This window comes from Phoca vitulina, unplaced genomic scaffold (genome assembly GCF_004348235.1).
Source record: "Phoca vitulina isolate PV1807 unplaced genomic scaffold, GSC_HSeal_1.0 scaffold45, whole genome shotgun sequence".
In the NCBI taxonomy this organism is placed as follows: domain Eukaryota; kingdom Metazoa; phylum Chordata; class Mammalia; order Carnivora; family Phocidae; genus Phoca; species Phoca vitulina.
This window is the reverse complement of record NW_022589748.1, coordinates 1,170,085-1,186,536: the sequence shown is the minus strand read 5'-3', so window position 1 is coordinate 1,186,536 and position 16,452 is coordinate 1,170,085. Positions and strand designations below refer to the sequence as shown.

Below are 16,452 nucleotides of genomic sequence, written 5' to 3'. Positions count from 1 at the left end.
GCAAGGCACAAGGCCAAGGATAGTGGCTAAGGGGACAGGGAGGGGAAGGGAAGGCCTAGAGTAATGTGGGGCATTGGTGAACCACACACCTAGACATCCCGGTGCCCAGAATAATGGCAGAGTGGGGCGGGGTGGGGAGTGAGTGGGCAGCCTCGAGAGGCATGGTAAGGATGACAGGCTCATGCAGGTGAAGCCACAAGGATGGAACAGGCCACCAGCTGGTGAAGGGTCAAGGAGGAACTATTCCTCATTCATTAGTATCAGCATCACTAAAGGTAGGATCATCCTTCCAGGCAGACCCCGGAGCTAGTCTGCCCACTTCTAGGCCAACGGGTGTGGAGTGAACTTGGACGTGCAGCTTGAGGGGTTCATAAGCCTGTGCACAAAGCCCCTCACCGTGTGGGAGGAATCCCGGGTAGAGGGTGGGCCAGAGCCAGCCCTCCCCCACCACCATTTTCCAGAACAGAATTCTGAGGCATCTATGAATTCCTCATTGACCCGGCTTTCCAGGTCACTGAGAAGGTACACTCATCAAGGCTGGTGGACAGAACCCACTTACTGAACCATCCGTTAGCCTGAGTCATAACATACAGACATTTAGCCCTACGGTGTGTGGGTTCCATTTATTCTCGTGCCTCGGACCCTACACAAGGGTAAGCGTTTTCTGGAATGAGCTCTCTCCTTCAGAGGAGAAGCAAAAAACAGCTTTGTCCTTGGTCCCCTGCCCCATGAACCCACTCTCCGGACGTATTCATTCCTTCTTCTGCTGCAATCTGGGCAGGTCCCACATCTCTTCTGTTTTCTCCTAGTCAGAAGAACACCTCCACTCCAAAAATTAATATGAAATATAAAAATTTATTATTTATCTGGATTAAAATTTCTCCTTCCTGGGCGCCTGGGTGGCTCAGTCGGTTAAGCGGCTGCCTTCAGCTCAGGTCATTATCCCAGGGTTCTGGGACCGAGTCCCGCATCGGGCTCCCTGCTCCGCGGGGAGCCTGCTTCTCCCTCTCCCTCTGCCCGCTTCTCTGCCTACATGTGTTCTCTCTCTGTCAGATAAATAAATAAAATCTTTTTAAAAAATAAATAAATAAAATAAAATTTCTCCTTCCTCCCGCTGGGAGACCTATCCTTAACACGGATAAGGCGTAGAAACCCTTGTCTGATCTCATTCCTTGTGCCCTGATCACCCTGCTCTGGCCCCTTTAGGGTTGGAGATAGAGGTGAGGAGGAGACAACAGACAAGACCCCCCGCCCCATAAACATCTGTGGCAGAGAAGGGTGGGAGGGAAGGAGTCTAGAAGAAAGGGAAATGAGGGAAATGTGTATACTCTAAAGAGTTTCACAAATGCATTATGCTTACTAGGGTAGAATGGAGAAACTGCAGCAGGGGATCGGGGGCTCTGTTCCTAGTGCAACCCAGCAGGTGCATTAATGCTGCATTTCCCTTCAGCTTTTATTTGGCACCTGAACAGCTCTATGGCTGGCAAAAATCATTAGTGGCCCGTATGCAGGGCCGCTAGGTTCTTCTGGGAACAACCCTCTGAGGAAGTGGGGTCCTCCTTTTTTTTTTTTTTTACCAAAATAGCTTAAACAGAGAGGTGCACCCTGGGCTTCTGACAGAGGGGACCAAAGCAGAGCACTGTGGGTTAGGCAAGGTGCCCCCAGCCCAGGTCAGACCCAGAAGGGCGGGCATAGGCTTGTACGCATGTGCACACGCACACACACGAAGGTGAACACACACCACGTCCAAAACTCAGATGCCGACAGGACCAATACCATGAAATAAAGGAGGACTATTTGTCAAGAAACAGCTCTGTCACTTGGCCCATCGGCTGAGACCAAGCCACTGTAAACACACATACGGAGCCAAAGCCGAGGCCAAGGCCGTGAAGGGCACGGTGCCAAACGCTGTCTCTAAGCCTTCTGCTTCTGGGGCTTTCGAATTTCAAGGACACAGGCCACCTGTGACTGATCGCTCGTGAGACACAGGAGTGTGTGACACCAGGCTTCAATGGCCATGCTGGGCCGTGCATGGCAGGATTCAGTTACGCTCTGGAGCATCAATCTCAAGTGTCTGGAACCTGCCCCAAGCCTCCTGAACACCTCCCAGTATCCTATTTGGGAATCCATTTTCCACAGATTCATCCAGATCCTCCCTAAACCTAATTATACCTTCTCCCGGCTTCCATCCTGGTAGAAAGAGTTCTGGAAGATTACCACAATTGTTTGGACCTCTTTTTATTTATGCTACAACAATCCCTTCCAAGTTTCTGTGGTGGCCCCCAAGTTCCAGCCCACCAAATGCCAGAACGCCCGTCCCCATTCACTCGCTTCCTTCAGGAACCTCACCTCTGGCTCTTACCAGCATGCATGTTCCACACTGCAGAAGCCTTTTTGGACTTTCCTTCCCACACTTTTTAATTACAAAAATAATACATGAATATATGCTCCTGGTAAAAGAGGCTAACAAAACCCAAGTCCACGGAGGGAGAAAATGGAAGTCCACCCACCTCACCTCCCCCTGCCCCTCCAGCCTCGGTTCTCTCCATACAGGTCACTGCAAGAAACGTTTGCCTACAAGCTTTATTTCTGCGCATTTACATGCCCATCAATCAGAATGTTTTTGTTTTTGTTTTTTCACAAATGAGATCATGTTATACATATCCTCCTACAACTTGAAAAGTTTATTTTTTCAGACTCGTCTCATATGGAAGCGCGCAGAGGCCACACTACTGTGGGTGTTTGGAGAATAATACTAATCAAAGCCATGGGTAAGTATTTCCAAACAAAATGAGGGAAATAAAATTGTATGCAAAGTTTTCCAGAAGCACTTTTTGGCTTTTCCGAGTCTCGCCTTACCCAGCCATGGAGCGTACAGCCCGCCCAGCACAAAACATCCCGGTTTCCCGGGGCTCTAAGACATTGCCAGGATTCATCTTGGTAGCTCTCCCGGGTTTGGTAAATAAATATCACGGAGAAGAAAGAACTGGGACCTGTCTCTTGCCTTCTTCCATAATAATGAGAGCGGTGCGGCAGAAAGCTGAGGATTTGGAGAAAGCGGACAGAAGGTCAGTCTTGAGTTGCCACAAACTTGGGGACCTCCCTCTGGGGCTCAACTTCCTCACTTGAAGGAAAGATGAGGCTGCAATAGGTACCCTTGGAGTGGTTTTAGGATCAAAAGGCGTGGAAGGTACGAAGGAAGGCCCGTTGTGTGCTCTAGAGAGCTATGCCAGCCGCGGGAGTTGTAATTATTACATGAGGAAAAGCTAAATTCGAGTGAGCTGCGCAAACGAGGCGTTTGGCAACTTTTCCTCGCGTGCTTACGCGTTTTCTGGGGGAATTCAACCGCGCCGCGAGGACACCGTCCCGGGGGGGTGGCCAGGGCGCCACCTGCCGGCAGAGGAGGAGGCCACCGGTGCGTCCGGGCACCTTGGGCTCGGTGACCTCGCTCCTTCTCCCGCCCCACCGCGGACCCCTCGGATCCGAGCCGGCTTCCACGTCCCCAGGTGGCCGGGGAGGCGCAGCCGAGGCTCCTCCGCGGCCTCAGCCCCCAGGACGGGACGGAATCGCCCCTCCGGTGTCCCTGGGCAGCCGGCAGGAGAGGCGGGAGACCCCGGACGCTCGGCCTTGGCAACCCGGGAACCTGCTCCCCAACACAAAGCCGCGGCCGCGCAGAGGAGCGCGGCGGAGCCACGTGAGCGGGTAAACACCCCGGCACCGAGCCACCCAGCCCCAGCGGGCCACGGTCGCCCCCTCCGCGCGCCCCCGCCGCAGGTTTCAGCCACTCTCACTCGGAGCCGGGAGCCCAAGGAGGGAAGGTTGGGAGAGCAAAGAAAGGAAGAGAGAGGGTGGGCGCGGCCAGAGACCACCGCGGTCCGGGCCCCGCACCTCCGGACCCTCGGCCCCGCGCCCCCAGCCCCGGCTGCCCGAGGCCCCGAGTCCCCGACCACGCCGCGTCCGCAGCCCACCGCCCCTCAGCCCTCCATCCCCCCACCCCACCCCCTGCCCGGCGCCCCCCGCCCCTCAGCCCCTTGTCTGCAGCCCCCAGCCCCCACCGCTCCGGACCCCCCGCGCTCAGCACCCCCAGGCCCCGCAGCCCCGCGCTACTCACCGGCGGCTCCCGTAGCCGCTGCCCGGGGAGCCGGCGCCCGGCTCGGGGTAGCCGTGCTGCTGCAGGGCTGCGGCCGGGAAGGGGTACAGGAAGCCGGTGGCCAGCGCCGACCCGCAGAGGCAGCAGCACGCCCAGGGCAGGAGGAGAGCCAGCTTCATCTTGCGCGGCCGCCCGCGGGGACCCGCAGCCCGGGCGGGAGGACAGGCGGGAGCGCACCCGCGGCCGGACCGAACCCGCGGCCCCCGCCGGGAGCACAGAGAGGCAGCGGGCGAGCGAGCGGAGCCCGGCCAGGAGTTGGAAGTTTCTGGGGGGCGCCCACGCCTCACCAGGGCCGCCTTTTCAAATTCGGCGAGGTGGGCTCTGCGCCGTCAAAGGGGGCGTGGGGCTTTTTCATTAACCCTCGGCGGCCCGCGGCCGAGGAGGCGCCGGTGGCTGCAGAGCTGGGGGTCCGGGAGCCGCGCGTGCCGGCAAAGCCAGACCTTGCTCCTGCGTCCTCGCGCACACACTCTCTAGAACCTTCCCCACCAAGCCCTGTTCGGGCCCGCAAACGGTCGTGGGGCACCCGCTCCATGCCTGGCAGTTTCCCCTGGGCAGAGTTGCCCTCTGTATTAGGTGGCGCCGTTCCCATTTTTCAGAGGTGGAAACCGAGGCTCGCAAGAATTAAGCCGAAAAAGAACGCGGTCCTGGTCCAGGGCCCTTTGGACCAAACTATTGCACACCCAGGCTTCCCTAGAATCCTCTTCCGGTTCACCTCCACCCTCTACCTCGACAGCTATTTCTCCAAGGTGAGCTGTAGCACAGAACGAGGAAAGCGCAGGATTTGGGGTGAGAGGTTGTTTCTGGAATCACCAATTCGTGAGGCATCGGATCTGGAAGGTAGCTGGGGGGGGGGGGGGGGGCGGGGAGATCTAATACCATCCTACCTCCCACCTTTTACGGATGGACAAGCTGAGCCCACCAGCCTGGCCCAGGTTGGTCTTTTCTGGGCTGCAGGATACCCACAGCACTGTACCTCATGAGAGGTGGGCCCTGAAATCCAGCTTATGCCCCACTCCCCAGGTTGGGAGTCTTTCTAATTCTCCCGCCAGAGCATCCTAGGGGCTGGCAGAGGCCCTGAGGCTACCTCTGGCCCTGTTCACAGTGGGGAGCTCCTAGTCTGTAAAATGTCTGTAAATCTGGAGAGAAGCCGTCCACTATGGAAGTGCTTAATGGGTTGCAATACATTTTGTAAGAGAATTGTAGGATTGTTTTTAGAGGATGCTGTTAGGAAGGTGGACAGAAAGGCCCACTCCTGTGGCTTTTGCCCTCTTGCTTACATATCCCGTTGGTACCCCCTTGAGTATATATCCCAAAATATCATATCCAACCCGCTTCACCCTCTCCCCCAAACTACCCCCTCTTTCTCCACTCAGTTCCCTCAAATCCTGCCAAGGCCTTCTCAACGTCATGCCCACACTTCCCAAGTCCCGAGTCTCTGAACAGGACTCAGGATGGATGATGAGTCCATCTCAGAGTGGGCAGCCCATAATGGGAAGTGTCACTTGGACCTGGGATGACTTCCTTTTCATCTTACCCTCCATCCCTCTCTCAAGACCTAAAAGATTTGGAGAATTTGGGGTATCAGGGGAATTTCAGGGCCTTCCCCAAAACTGATCTGTGCTCCCTGGACAGTTGGCTAACTCCCAGTAAGTGATGAGGTCATTCCCCATCTCCCAGGAATCTGTAAACATTCTGTCTTTCTTCTTCCTCTCCTTTACTTTCAGAATGAGACAAGAGAAATTCCATGTGATTGTAAATGACTTTTAGACTGCAGGGGTGACAGGAAGAGGACAAGATTTTTTTTTTTTTTAAGAATTTCCTTTTTATCTTAAAGTCATTTTTTTCCAGGGCCACAGGCTGCACCCCAACTAGAGGGACCTAGGAGAGGACAGGATACCACTACTTCGTATTCTGCAGGATTCTTTTAGGATGAAAAGCTGTAGGAAAAGAATTAATTCATCCCAGCAGCTTCAGGACTGGGGCAGTTGTCTGAGGTGGTCCTTCCCTTCATATCCAGGACAAGAAAGTTCATTCCGGCCCCATGACCGCGAACCAGGCAACTTCTTGTGTCCCGTGCCGTGCCGCATGCAGTGAAGGCTAATAGAGAAACAGGTAACATGGTTGTCCCCTCCAGGGCGCTTGCGCTATTCTTTAGGAAGGCTTTAAAGTGGCAAAAGGCAAGCAGCAGTTTGGACACATGCTCTGCGCACAAGAGGAAGTTCCATTTAGATGGTAAGGGATAAAAAGACAAAGATGCATACAATCAAGAAAAGAAATATGATGTCTCCCACCCCAGCCAGACCCAGAAGCCCCAGGGTCCCCTGCTGGCTCCCCCACTAACTTGCTGATGACCTGGAGTAGACTGCCCTCTCTGGTCCCCCCCCGACCCCAAGCGCCTTTATCTGTAAAGTGAAAAGTGGATTGGCTTGTCTCTGAAGATCTTTCCAGTTCTGGTCTTCAGTAACTCACTTTTCCCTTCATCCTCCACTCCTCTCTCCAAGGCAGCTGTGGATATACCCAAACTTATCAAGCTGTCACTCCTGAAGGCAAGATTTTCAGCTGCTGCATCCCCTCCCCAGCAGCAGGGCCCTGGGAGCCAAGAAGAATGGAGAAGGGTTCGAGGCATCACACTCTAAACTCCCCGCCCCCCAACACCAGTGAGTAGAGTCCAACTCCAACAAGTACCAGCTGTGTGACCTTGGACAAGTTACCTAACCTCTCTGAGCATCCTCATCTGTAAAATCAATAATAGTAACAGCACCTAATGCATGGGTTTGCTAAAAGAATTTAATGAATTATTCACATGAAGTGCCTGGATGCTGCGGGTAACACCTTATGATGCTCAATAAATGTTAATTATGATAATTTGCAAGGCTTTGGTGAGGGATAAAACTGAAGAACACCACCCTTCTCAAACCCCCAGGGTAGGGCTGATCAGGAGGCTCATATCCCAGAGTGTGCAGAGCTTTCTCAGATGACTCTTGGAGCCCCGGGATAAACCCATTATGTCTTATTCTGTGGTCAACAATTTAAAACAAAACTTTGTTTTAGAACACATATGGGAGGGGCACCTGGATGGCTCAGTCGATAAGGCATCCGACTCTTGATCTCAGGGTTGTGAGTTCAAGCCCCACGTTGGGCAAGAAGCCTGCTTAAAAAAAAATAAAAAATAAAAAATAAATAAAAATTTTCAAAATAAAACAAATATGGGGATGTTATTGTGTAGAATGTGCAGTTTGTGTTATTTTTTTAGATAAAACATACTTGTGGTGGGTGGCAACAGTGGGAAGGTGTGAGCACCCCAAAATAAAGGACCAGGCAGTACTGTTAGAACTGAGTGGTCCTCAAGCATAGAATTGATTGGCTGGCCTTGTCTGCGCGTCACACAAGCACTGGTCTCGATATTCCACAGCTGTGCCTGTGGCCCCCCCCAAATACACGTTCATGCTTTGGGAGGGGCAGAAGCCACCGTTGCCGAGAGCCCAAGAAATTGAGCCAGAAGGGCTTGGAGCTGGGACCCTGTCTGCAGTGCTGGCCCCTTCCTCCTCTCTTCCTCGGTGACCCTGGGCGATCACCTAACCCGCCCCTCCCAACCTCAATACAACGAAAACCCCACAAATGAGGGTTGGCGGGGCTTTACTGAGCATCTCCACTGTTTGCCGCAACCCTGACATGGGCAGGCAGGGGCTCTCAGAAGGCCCATTTTCCAGACAGGGAGTTGAGAGAAGTGATTTGTCCAGGAGCCGTGCTCTCCTCGTTTTGTAAGTTCAAACATGCCTTAAAAAAACAGGTCGTTTGTACAAAGAGGGATCAGATTTCTTGGTGGAAGGAGACTACCCCCCCACACACACACACACACACATACACACTTGACTAGGGGGATCCTCCACAACTCTGTTACCGGGCCTTTCTGATAAGAAAATATCAGTCGGCATCCTTTTCCGCAGACAAAAAGCAGATCTTCTGTTCTGCCGAAGTCAGCAGAATGAGCCACTGAGCAGAGAAGTAAATACTCATCAAGCTGAAGCCAAGGTAAATATTGACCTTCTGGCATGATAAATCCTCCTGTTAATCTAAAACAGAAATCTCCCCCTCCCCCCGAGTGCCCTATTGGACATGGATTCTGCAGCCCCACCCCCCACACACGAGAAGTTTAGGGAGGCAGTGTAGGCTTTCCCACTGATTTCTCAGGCAGCCCATAATCCCAGCTGTTCCGGATCCCAGGACAGCACAGAAATGGGCTGGGTTGACTCAAGGTAGCGGGATGGTCACAGTAGAAGGGCTTCTTTGTTCTGGCCAAGGTTTCTGTCCTTGGCCAGGCCAGAACGTGAGCAAAACATAGTTATTCTGGAAGCTTCGAACCCTGAATTTTTCTTTCCCCGTACACCCCCCGCCCAGGCATCCAGCCAGGCTCTATAAAAGGGGTCACTTCTTTGCCCAGCAGACCTGCAGGTGTAAGCCTACCCGTTTCCCCAAAGAAATAGATGTTCAGAAGACAGCAAATTGGATGCCTATCACAAGAGCCCGTGATCTCAAACAGAGGTTTGAAAGGAGAACAAACCAAAAAAAAGGTCGAAAATAAAACCTAAAAAACACCAAAAAATGAGTCTGCCCAGTCGCCAACGCCGAAAACTCAACTCATGTGGTGATCAGTTTGCTCCCTAATGTAGCCAGGGCTCAAACAGTGCCTCCCAAAGAGCTTACCGAGACGGCTCTGTGATAAAGAAAGGGGATGCCTTGGTGGGCTCCATCCGCTGCTATAACAGAATACCATAGATTAGGGGGCTTATAAACAACAGAAATTTATTTCTTACCGTTCTGGGAGCTGGAAGTCCAAGATCAAGGTGCTGATAGACTTGGTGTCAGGGGAGGGACGCTCCCCGGTTCATGCATGGCCATCTTCCCTGCTGTGTCCTCACATGGCAGAGGCGACAAGGGAGCCCGCTGGGGCCTCTTTTTATGAGGACACTAGTCCTGTTCGGGGAGGGCTCCACCCTCGTGAGACAAGCACCTCCCAAAGGCCCCACCTCCTAATACGATGGCACTAGGGGTGAGGATCTCACCGAATGAATTCGGGTTGGGGGGCACAAACATACAGTCCATTGCAGGGGACTGAAATTATAAAATGAGAAAGAGGCAACACCCAGGAGAGTGCTGGCCATACCAACGTTACCCTGGCCCAGGTATGAAGATGGTGGGGTGTTCAGACACGATGATTCCGCATCATGATGTGCCTCCCACAAGTGCCCAAGCTGAGGGTCTGTGATGGGGAGCTTTGCCCAGGGCAGGTAAGAGTGGCCTCCGGAGGGATGCTGGACTTGGAGGAAGGAAGACCAGCAGGAAGTGATCCAGATCTCCCAAGTCATGCGGGGAAACAGAATTAAACGTGTTCTTTGAGCCTCAAGGAGGAATTGGAGGCCAATGGATGGGCAAGGTCAGTTGAACATGAGGAAGAACTTTGTGAGTCAGGTGAGTAAGTGGAGACTGATTCAGGGCATCTAATGGATGGAGGAATTTCCCCCAAATGGGCCTGAGTAAATCTGGGAGATGTCACTAGTGCTCACCAATGTCTGGATCTGCTGTCCTCCCTCACCAGCAGCCCTGCAGCCGGGCAGGGCCATGTGACTAGCTCTGGCCAGTAGGCTTGAGCAGAAGGGACCACACCACTTCTGGGCAAAGAGAGATGAGGGGGTATGGCTTCGTGCAAAGGGGCCCTTGGCCCTGCAGAGGTGGTTAGAAAATTATCTCCGACAGGCAAGATCGCACCTTCTGGTGCCTGTCCGTCTGCCTCTTTGCAGGATCTCGGTCGTGTCCCTCTCTTTCACTTGACCAGCTGTGTCTGTCGCTCTCACTGAGCAGATCCTGACACATGACGAGCCCAGAGACACAGGTGAGGCTCTGTGTTTAGGCCCTGGATGTGGCCAGCCAGGTTAGACACCAGTTTCACCCTCAGATGCACTTACGGGACCCTTGTGGGAAGGTTGCAAATGAAGAAACATGGTCCCTGATGCCATGTGATCCAAAGTCAGCAGCTCAGAGGAGGCTGGGGGGTCTGGTGGCGGGGAAATCCATGTGAGCTCGGGAGAGGCAGGGAGGGCAGGGGGAGCCGGAGCAGGGTGAGGGGCAAGGGCAGGATTATGTGCAGTGCTGCAGGGCTCGGGGTGGAGGGGCTGGGATGCAGCAGAACGCGTCTGCCCAGCTCCACACACGTGTGTACGCACGAACCTCTCGAGAGCCGGAAAGAAGCCGCCCCCCCCTCCACAAAGGCAGTTGTCCAGGTGAGTGAGGGCTTTACCTTGCTCTGTGGCCCGTCCCCCAACCCCTTTCTCCCCCATTCCCCCACCCTGACTCTAGGATTTCATCCTCACCTCCAGGCTACCTTGGAAGCCGGGGCTCACAGGGAAACCCATGAGGAAGAGTTGTATGTGGGATTGGGGGACCAGGCTCAGGGCTAGGGGTGACAGTAGGGAGCCAAGTTCTTCATAGAAGGAGGTGCAAAGTCAGAGGGCTGAGTGGGAATGGGGATTGCAGATGGGGGAACAAAGAGAAGGTGCGTGCAAAAGCCTGGCATGACGGAGGGCAAGCCTTGGACCCGGGTGACCATTGACAGGGTCCCGTTGCTCTGAACGCCCAGTCCTCGGGGAGGACATGGGCCACCCCCCAGACATCTGCATCCTCACCTTCCCACAGCCCTCAAACTCGGCAGGTTCAAAGCTGCACTCCACTCTCTCGGGTCACTGCTTGTCCACGCTTGCGTGAATTAGGGACAGGTGCCCCCTAGTTTCTGGATGGACACACCCCCACCCAGGCTCAGCCCGCAGAGCCCCGGAGGGACATCAACCCCCACTTGCCCCTCTACAACCCTGTGGGCCAACCCCCACCCCTGGATCTCCTCCACCATGCACACACTTCCCAGCCCCCTGAAATGCAGTCCCCCTGCCCTGTATCTGATGGGGTCTCCACATCTGATCTATTCTGGATGACTCTTTCATCCATTCCCTGCCTGTCCTCCCCCAATTCCACACACCCCTTCCCCATGCTCCAGCCCCAGAGCGACACTCGCATTCCCTCCACGGGCTGAGATCTTTACAGACTGCTCCCCTCTGTCTTGAATGCCCTTTGCTACAGACTGGATGTTTCTGTCCCCCACAAATTCACATGCTGGAATCCTCACCCCAAGGCAGTGGTATTAGAAGGCAGGTCCTTTGGGTGGTGATTAGGTCAAGAAGGTGGAGCCTCCTGCATGGGGATTAGTGCTCTTATAAGAAAGACCCCAGAGAGCTCCCCTTATGCCTTTTGCCACGTGAGGAAACAGACCTCTATGAACCAGGAAGCAGGCCCTCACCAGACCCCGAATCTGCCGGCACCTCGGTCTGGGACTTCCCAGCCTCCAGAACTGTGGAAAATAAATGTCTGTTGTTTATAAGACCCCCCAGTCTGTGATGTTCTGTTACAGCAGCTCGAATGGACTAAGACACACTCCCACCCTCGGTCTGTCTCCTCACCTCCCCCGTGAGCCTCCTCTAGGCTCCAACACTTTACCGATCTCTCCAACTAGGACTGATGCCCATTCGGTGCTTCCAGAGACCTTTCCACAACTTTCTATGCCCACACCCATCTTCCCTGGCTATGCTTACTTCTTAACACATTGGCCATCTCCCCTCCAACACACTGCACCAAAACCAAAGGTCATTTCCCGCTCATCTCTCTATCCCTGGGCCTAACAGGCTCACACTCAGGCAAGGTTTCGCCAATATAAGCTGAATATCCCAGCAAATCAGTGAATCATTTGCTGACTTCTCCCACGCCCCCAGGAAGAAGAGAGCTGGGAGCCAAGCTGCCCTCCCAGGGCTGGCCTCTGGAGGACATTCATGCAAGTTTTGGGCCCTGGGCAACAACTGTTTGCTGTGTGTTCTTTATTTCTTTGTGTGTGACAAAGAAAAAGAGAGCCACAGATGGAAACGGCAGGTGTGTCCTGTGGATGACCAGACCAAAGAAGGAACTCGCCATTCATTCCAAGAGGGACTGGTGCCTGCCCCCCTCACATCTCTATCCAAACTCCTGAAGCAAGGATTGTGAGATACAATCCTCAAACTAAAAGCCTCCAGATAGCCTCGGGAATATCAGCTCGCCGTCACCTTAGAAAGATTTCCCCTGGACGTCTTTGTTGCGCATAATCCAAAACACCTTCCCCAGGCTGCTGGGAAAGCATGTTTTGCTGAAAACCAGACAGGAAAGAAGTCCACATTCCCTAAGGGTGGCTTTGATACTAAGACCCAGAAGAAAGAGAATGAAAAGGTTGTTCCACTCGATAAAACCATATTGCCATTTACTATTATGAAGTGTCTGTTTGAAGTCAAAACAAGTTCTAGATAAGCCCTTCATTGAGAAGCCAGGGTGGGGGGGGGGGTAGGAAGGAGAGATAAAGCAGGCAGAGTGGAACTCTGATTAGAGAGTCATTAATTAAGACCATGAAAGTCCCGTGGAGTTTCCTTTGATTGGAAAAATAGGGGGCTGCAGAATTAAAGGCTTTGAGGGAAAGCTTTTCATGCTAAGGAGAGCCAAAAATTAATTCTAGGACTTTTAAAATTAAGGCATTATGAAAGCTAAGGCATTGGTTGTAACCAGAAGACCGTGTCAATTTAATCAGAGTCTTATGGGGAGAGAGAGAGAGAGAGCTCAACTGGTGGTTGCTGGAAGGGAGTGGGTATGGGGGTGGGCAACGGAGGGGAAGGGGATTAAGAGCCACAGACTTCCAGCTATAAAATAAATAAGTCACGGGGATGAAAAGTACAGCATAGGGGCGCCTGGGTGGCTCAGCCGTTAAGCGTCTGCCTTCGGCTCAGGTCATGATCCCAGGGTCCTGGGATCGAGCCCCGCATTGGGCTCCCTGCTCGGCAGGAAGCCTGCTTCTCCCTCTCCCACTCCCCCGGCTTGTGTTCCCTCTCTCGCTGTCTCTCTCTCTGTGTCAAATAAATAAATAAAAATCTTAAAAAAAAAAAAAGTACAGCATAGGGAATATAGTCAATATATCATAATAACTTCCTATGGTGACAGAGGGTAACTATTTCATAATATCTGTAAGTGTCGGATCGCTGTTGTACACCTGAAATCCATGTAATATTGTGTCTTAACTAAGGTCCAAGTAGAAAAATAATTTTGAATCTTATAGGGGACTAGGGGGTCAAAGTAAGTAACCTGTTTTGTTTCAAAGCCCTGTGCTGCCATCTGGCTCCACTCGGAGGCACTTCCCGTCTGGTCTGCGAGCTGGCACCAAAGCCACCCAGAGAGATTCCCCCATGGAGAAGGCAGCCCCGTAGTCTGGGGTGCACCTGCTGGTGCCAAACAGAAGCTGCCCTGCCTCCTGCAGGCATCCAGGTCCAACGGGACCCCGACTCAGACACTTACTACCACGGGGTGCTGGGGACAACTGTCCTAACCTTCTTGAACTTCAGTTTCCGAAAGGGTACCCCCACCCAGGATCACTAGGAAAGTTCCTGCCTACATACGTCCCCACATATAATATTAGAGAAGGCACCCACCTACAGAAGCTCAACATGTGCCGTTCTCTGCCTCACTTCCTCCCTCCAACCCATCCCTAAGTGGTCTTCAGAAAAGATGGTTCTAGAAAGCAGATCATGTCATTCCCTCCCAGGTCTTTGCAGGGGGTGCCAAGGATTTGGATTTGATCTCACTTTAAGCCTGAGGCCAAAAGTCCCTCTTGGACTCATCCCCTGCCCCGGCTGCTCTCCTTCAAACACTCTCAATGGCTCCCCATTACCTACAGAATAAAGTCTGAGCTCTCCTTGACGTGGCATTCAAAGTCCTTCACAACCTGGCCCCAAACTACCTTTCTAGAATCATCTGTCACTGCTTCCTTTTATATACATAAATCCCAGAGCAAGCCACATCCACAAAGTTTGTATACAGAAATCCCAGAGCACATACACAGGGTCGGGAAATTGTGGCAGCTAAGGTGAGATCGTACGGGGCTTGGTGCCCAGGACCCAGAGGCGAAAGGCACAATCCCTGTCCTAAGGAGCCGGGGAGACAGATAAGTGAACCCACACGGTTGGTACCCGAGGCAGCCGAGCAGGGAAGACGTGAGCGAGAGTCAGAGGTCAGGCCAGCCGGGCTGCGCCCGCGGGGACACATCACTGGGGGCCAAAGTTGCTCCACTCACAGGGGACGGGGGACCCCCGATGGAGTTTAAACAGAGGCCAGGAATGATCCGGTGTGCATTTAGGAAGCTCCCTCTGGCTGCAGAAGGTAGAGCAAAGAGGAGCAAGGAAGGAAGTTTGGAGGTGGGGAAGCTGGTTGGAGAGGCTCTTGCAGAGAAGTGTTCGGAGCGCAGCTAGAAGATGAGCCCAGGTGGTGATGAGGGAGCAGATTAGAGAGAATTAGAGAGAATCCCCCGAAACCCGCTGACCGCTTGCCGTAGCCACCAGCACACGCGGCTGTCGAGCTCTTGAGAGGTGGCTGGTCCACATCGAGATGGGCTGCAGGTGGAGTATATGCACCAGGATTTGAAGAATTCGCTCCAAATTCTAAAAAGAATGTGAAAGGGGCGCTGGGCTGGCTCGGTCAGTGGAGCCTACGACTCTGGATCTCGGGGTTGTGGGTTTGAGCCCCACGTTGGGTGCAGAGATTACTTAAAAATAATTTTAAAATCTTTAATAAATACAAAGAAAAAGAATGTAAAATATCTCACTGATAACTTTTATATTAGTTCTAATGTTGAAATGATCACATTTTTATATATTGGGATAAATAAAATCATTAACATGGATTTTCCTTATCTCTCCTAAATGTTTTGAATGTGGCTATTAGAAAATTCAAAATCGGGGCGCCTGGGTGGCTCAGTCGGTCAAGTGCTGCCTTCAGCTCAGGTCATGATCCCGGGGTCCTGGGATCGAGCCCCACGTCGGGCTCCCTGCTCGGCAGGGAGCCTGCTTCTCCCTCTCCCTCTGCCTGCTGCTCCCCCTGCTTGTGCTCTCGCTCTCTCCCTCTCAAACAAATAAAAATTTTTAAAAATATTTTATATATTTATTTGACAGAAAGAGAGACACAGCAAGAGAGGGAACACAAGCAGGGGCAGGGGAGAGGGAGAAGCAGGCTTCCCGCTGAGCAGGGAGCCAATGCAGGGCTAGATCCCAGGACCCTGGGATCATGACCTGAGCCGAAGGCAGACACTTAACGACTGAGCCGCCCAGGCAACCTAGTAAAATATTTTTTAAAAAAAAGAATCTTTTTTCTTTGCAAGAGGGGAGTCGCTTGAAAGAATACCCCTAACAAAACCAATAGAATAACTTAAGGGAGGAAGAAAGAATTGCCTATGTCCTAGAAAACCATTGGAAAGGAACCCACTGTTGTGTCTCGTGAACGAGATAAACAAGGCCCTGACATCAAGATGCTTACACTCTGCTCAGAGCTTTGGACAATAATCAAGAAAGCAACACAGGGATTCCATTTCTAAACTTGAGGTGTTAGGAGGGATGGAGGACCCTGCTTTAGATGGAGATGTGGGTGCTGGCCTCTGGGAGGAAGTGATACTGGAGCAGAGACTTTAATGATGGGAAGGAGGCGCATGAGATGCTCCAAGGGGAGGGAATAGCAAATGCTAGAATGTGACAGATTCAGGAGGAGTCAAGAGGCCGGTGTGGCAGGAATGGAGTAAGCGGGAGGAGGGAGTTGGGGGGGGTGGTTCAGATCATTCTACATATCAGGGGAAGCCAGAGGAGGGACAAGGGTGAAGCTTGAAAGCAATGTAGAAGGTGAATCGTGAATTGTAAGGGGTCTTAGATCTAATATCCAATCCCAAGGGCCCTAAAGTGCTGGCTTTTCTGTTGGCCACCCCTCTCCGCCGCACTCTGAGCCTGGGAGGCTGAACCTCAGACTGCATCGCCTGGCTGCCTTTAGTCCAGCCAGTGGGAGGAATCAGCAAAAGAGAGGAGGCCAGGGGGGCAGTGAGAGCTGGGGGTACATCTTCCTTGCTCCCTCCCAGCTTCAGACCCAAGTTTGTGACAATAACCTGTCTTTCCCAGGCTCCAGCTGCTGCTAGAGGCCCCTTCCATGCTCCAGCTCCCAGTAGGCCCCAACAGTATCAGTCCCAACACGCTTCCCCATTCCTGATTTGCTCCCTTAACCCTGCCCATACGCCTATAAGGCCCCCTTCATTGAAGCCTCTTCATTTGAACCATCCAGGATCCATTCTGTTTCCTGCCAGGACCCTGGTGCAGCCAGTTCATAGAAGATAAAACTGGGACCCACAGAGAGCTGCATAACTTTTCAGGGTGGCCATA

The 16,452-nt window shown here is 52.9% G+C and overlaps 1 protein-coding gene and 1 long non-coding RNA gene across 3 annotated transcripts in view; one reads left to right on the top strand and one right to left on the bottom strand.

The window, feature by feature from the left end:
• The window catches only part of COL26A1 (collagen type XXVI alpha 1 chain), a 140,540-nt gene extending 136,159 nt beyond the window's left edge, over positions 1 to 4,381 (bottom strand). For both annotated transcript variants that reach the window (XM_032430926.1, XM_032430927.1), the window contains exon 1: positions 4,112 to 4,381. In XM_032430926.1, the coding sequence (XP_032286817.1) occupies positions 4,112 to 4,269 (158 nt within the window). In that variant the 5' untranslated portion in view covers positions 4,270 to 4,381. The remainder of the gene's footprint in view (positions 1 to 4,111) is intronic.
• Positions 4,382 to 4,761: 380 nt separating this feature from the next.
• Positions 4,762 to 6,787, top strand: LOC116648735. The gene is made up of 3 exons (XR_004302562.1): positions 4,762 to 4,896; positions 6,168 to 6,262; positions 6,652 to 6,787. It is a non-coding gene; the product is annotated as an uncharacterized LOC116648735 (long non-coding RNA).
• The last annotated feature ends 9,665 nt before the right edge of the window (positions 6,788 to 16,452 follow it).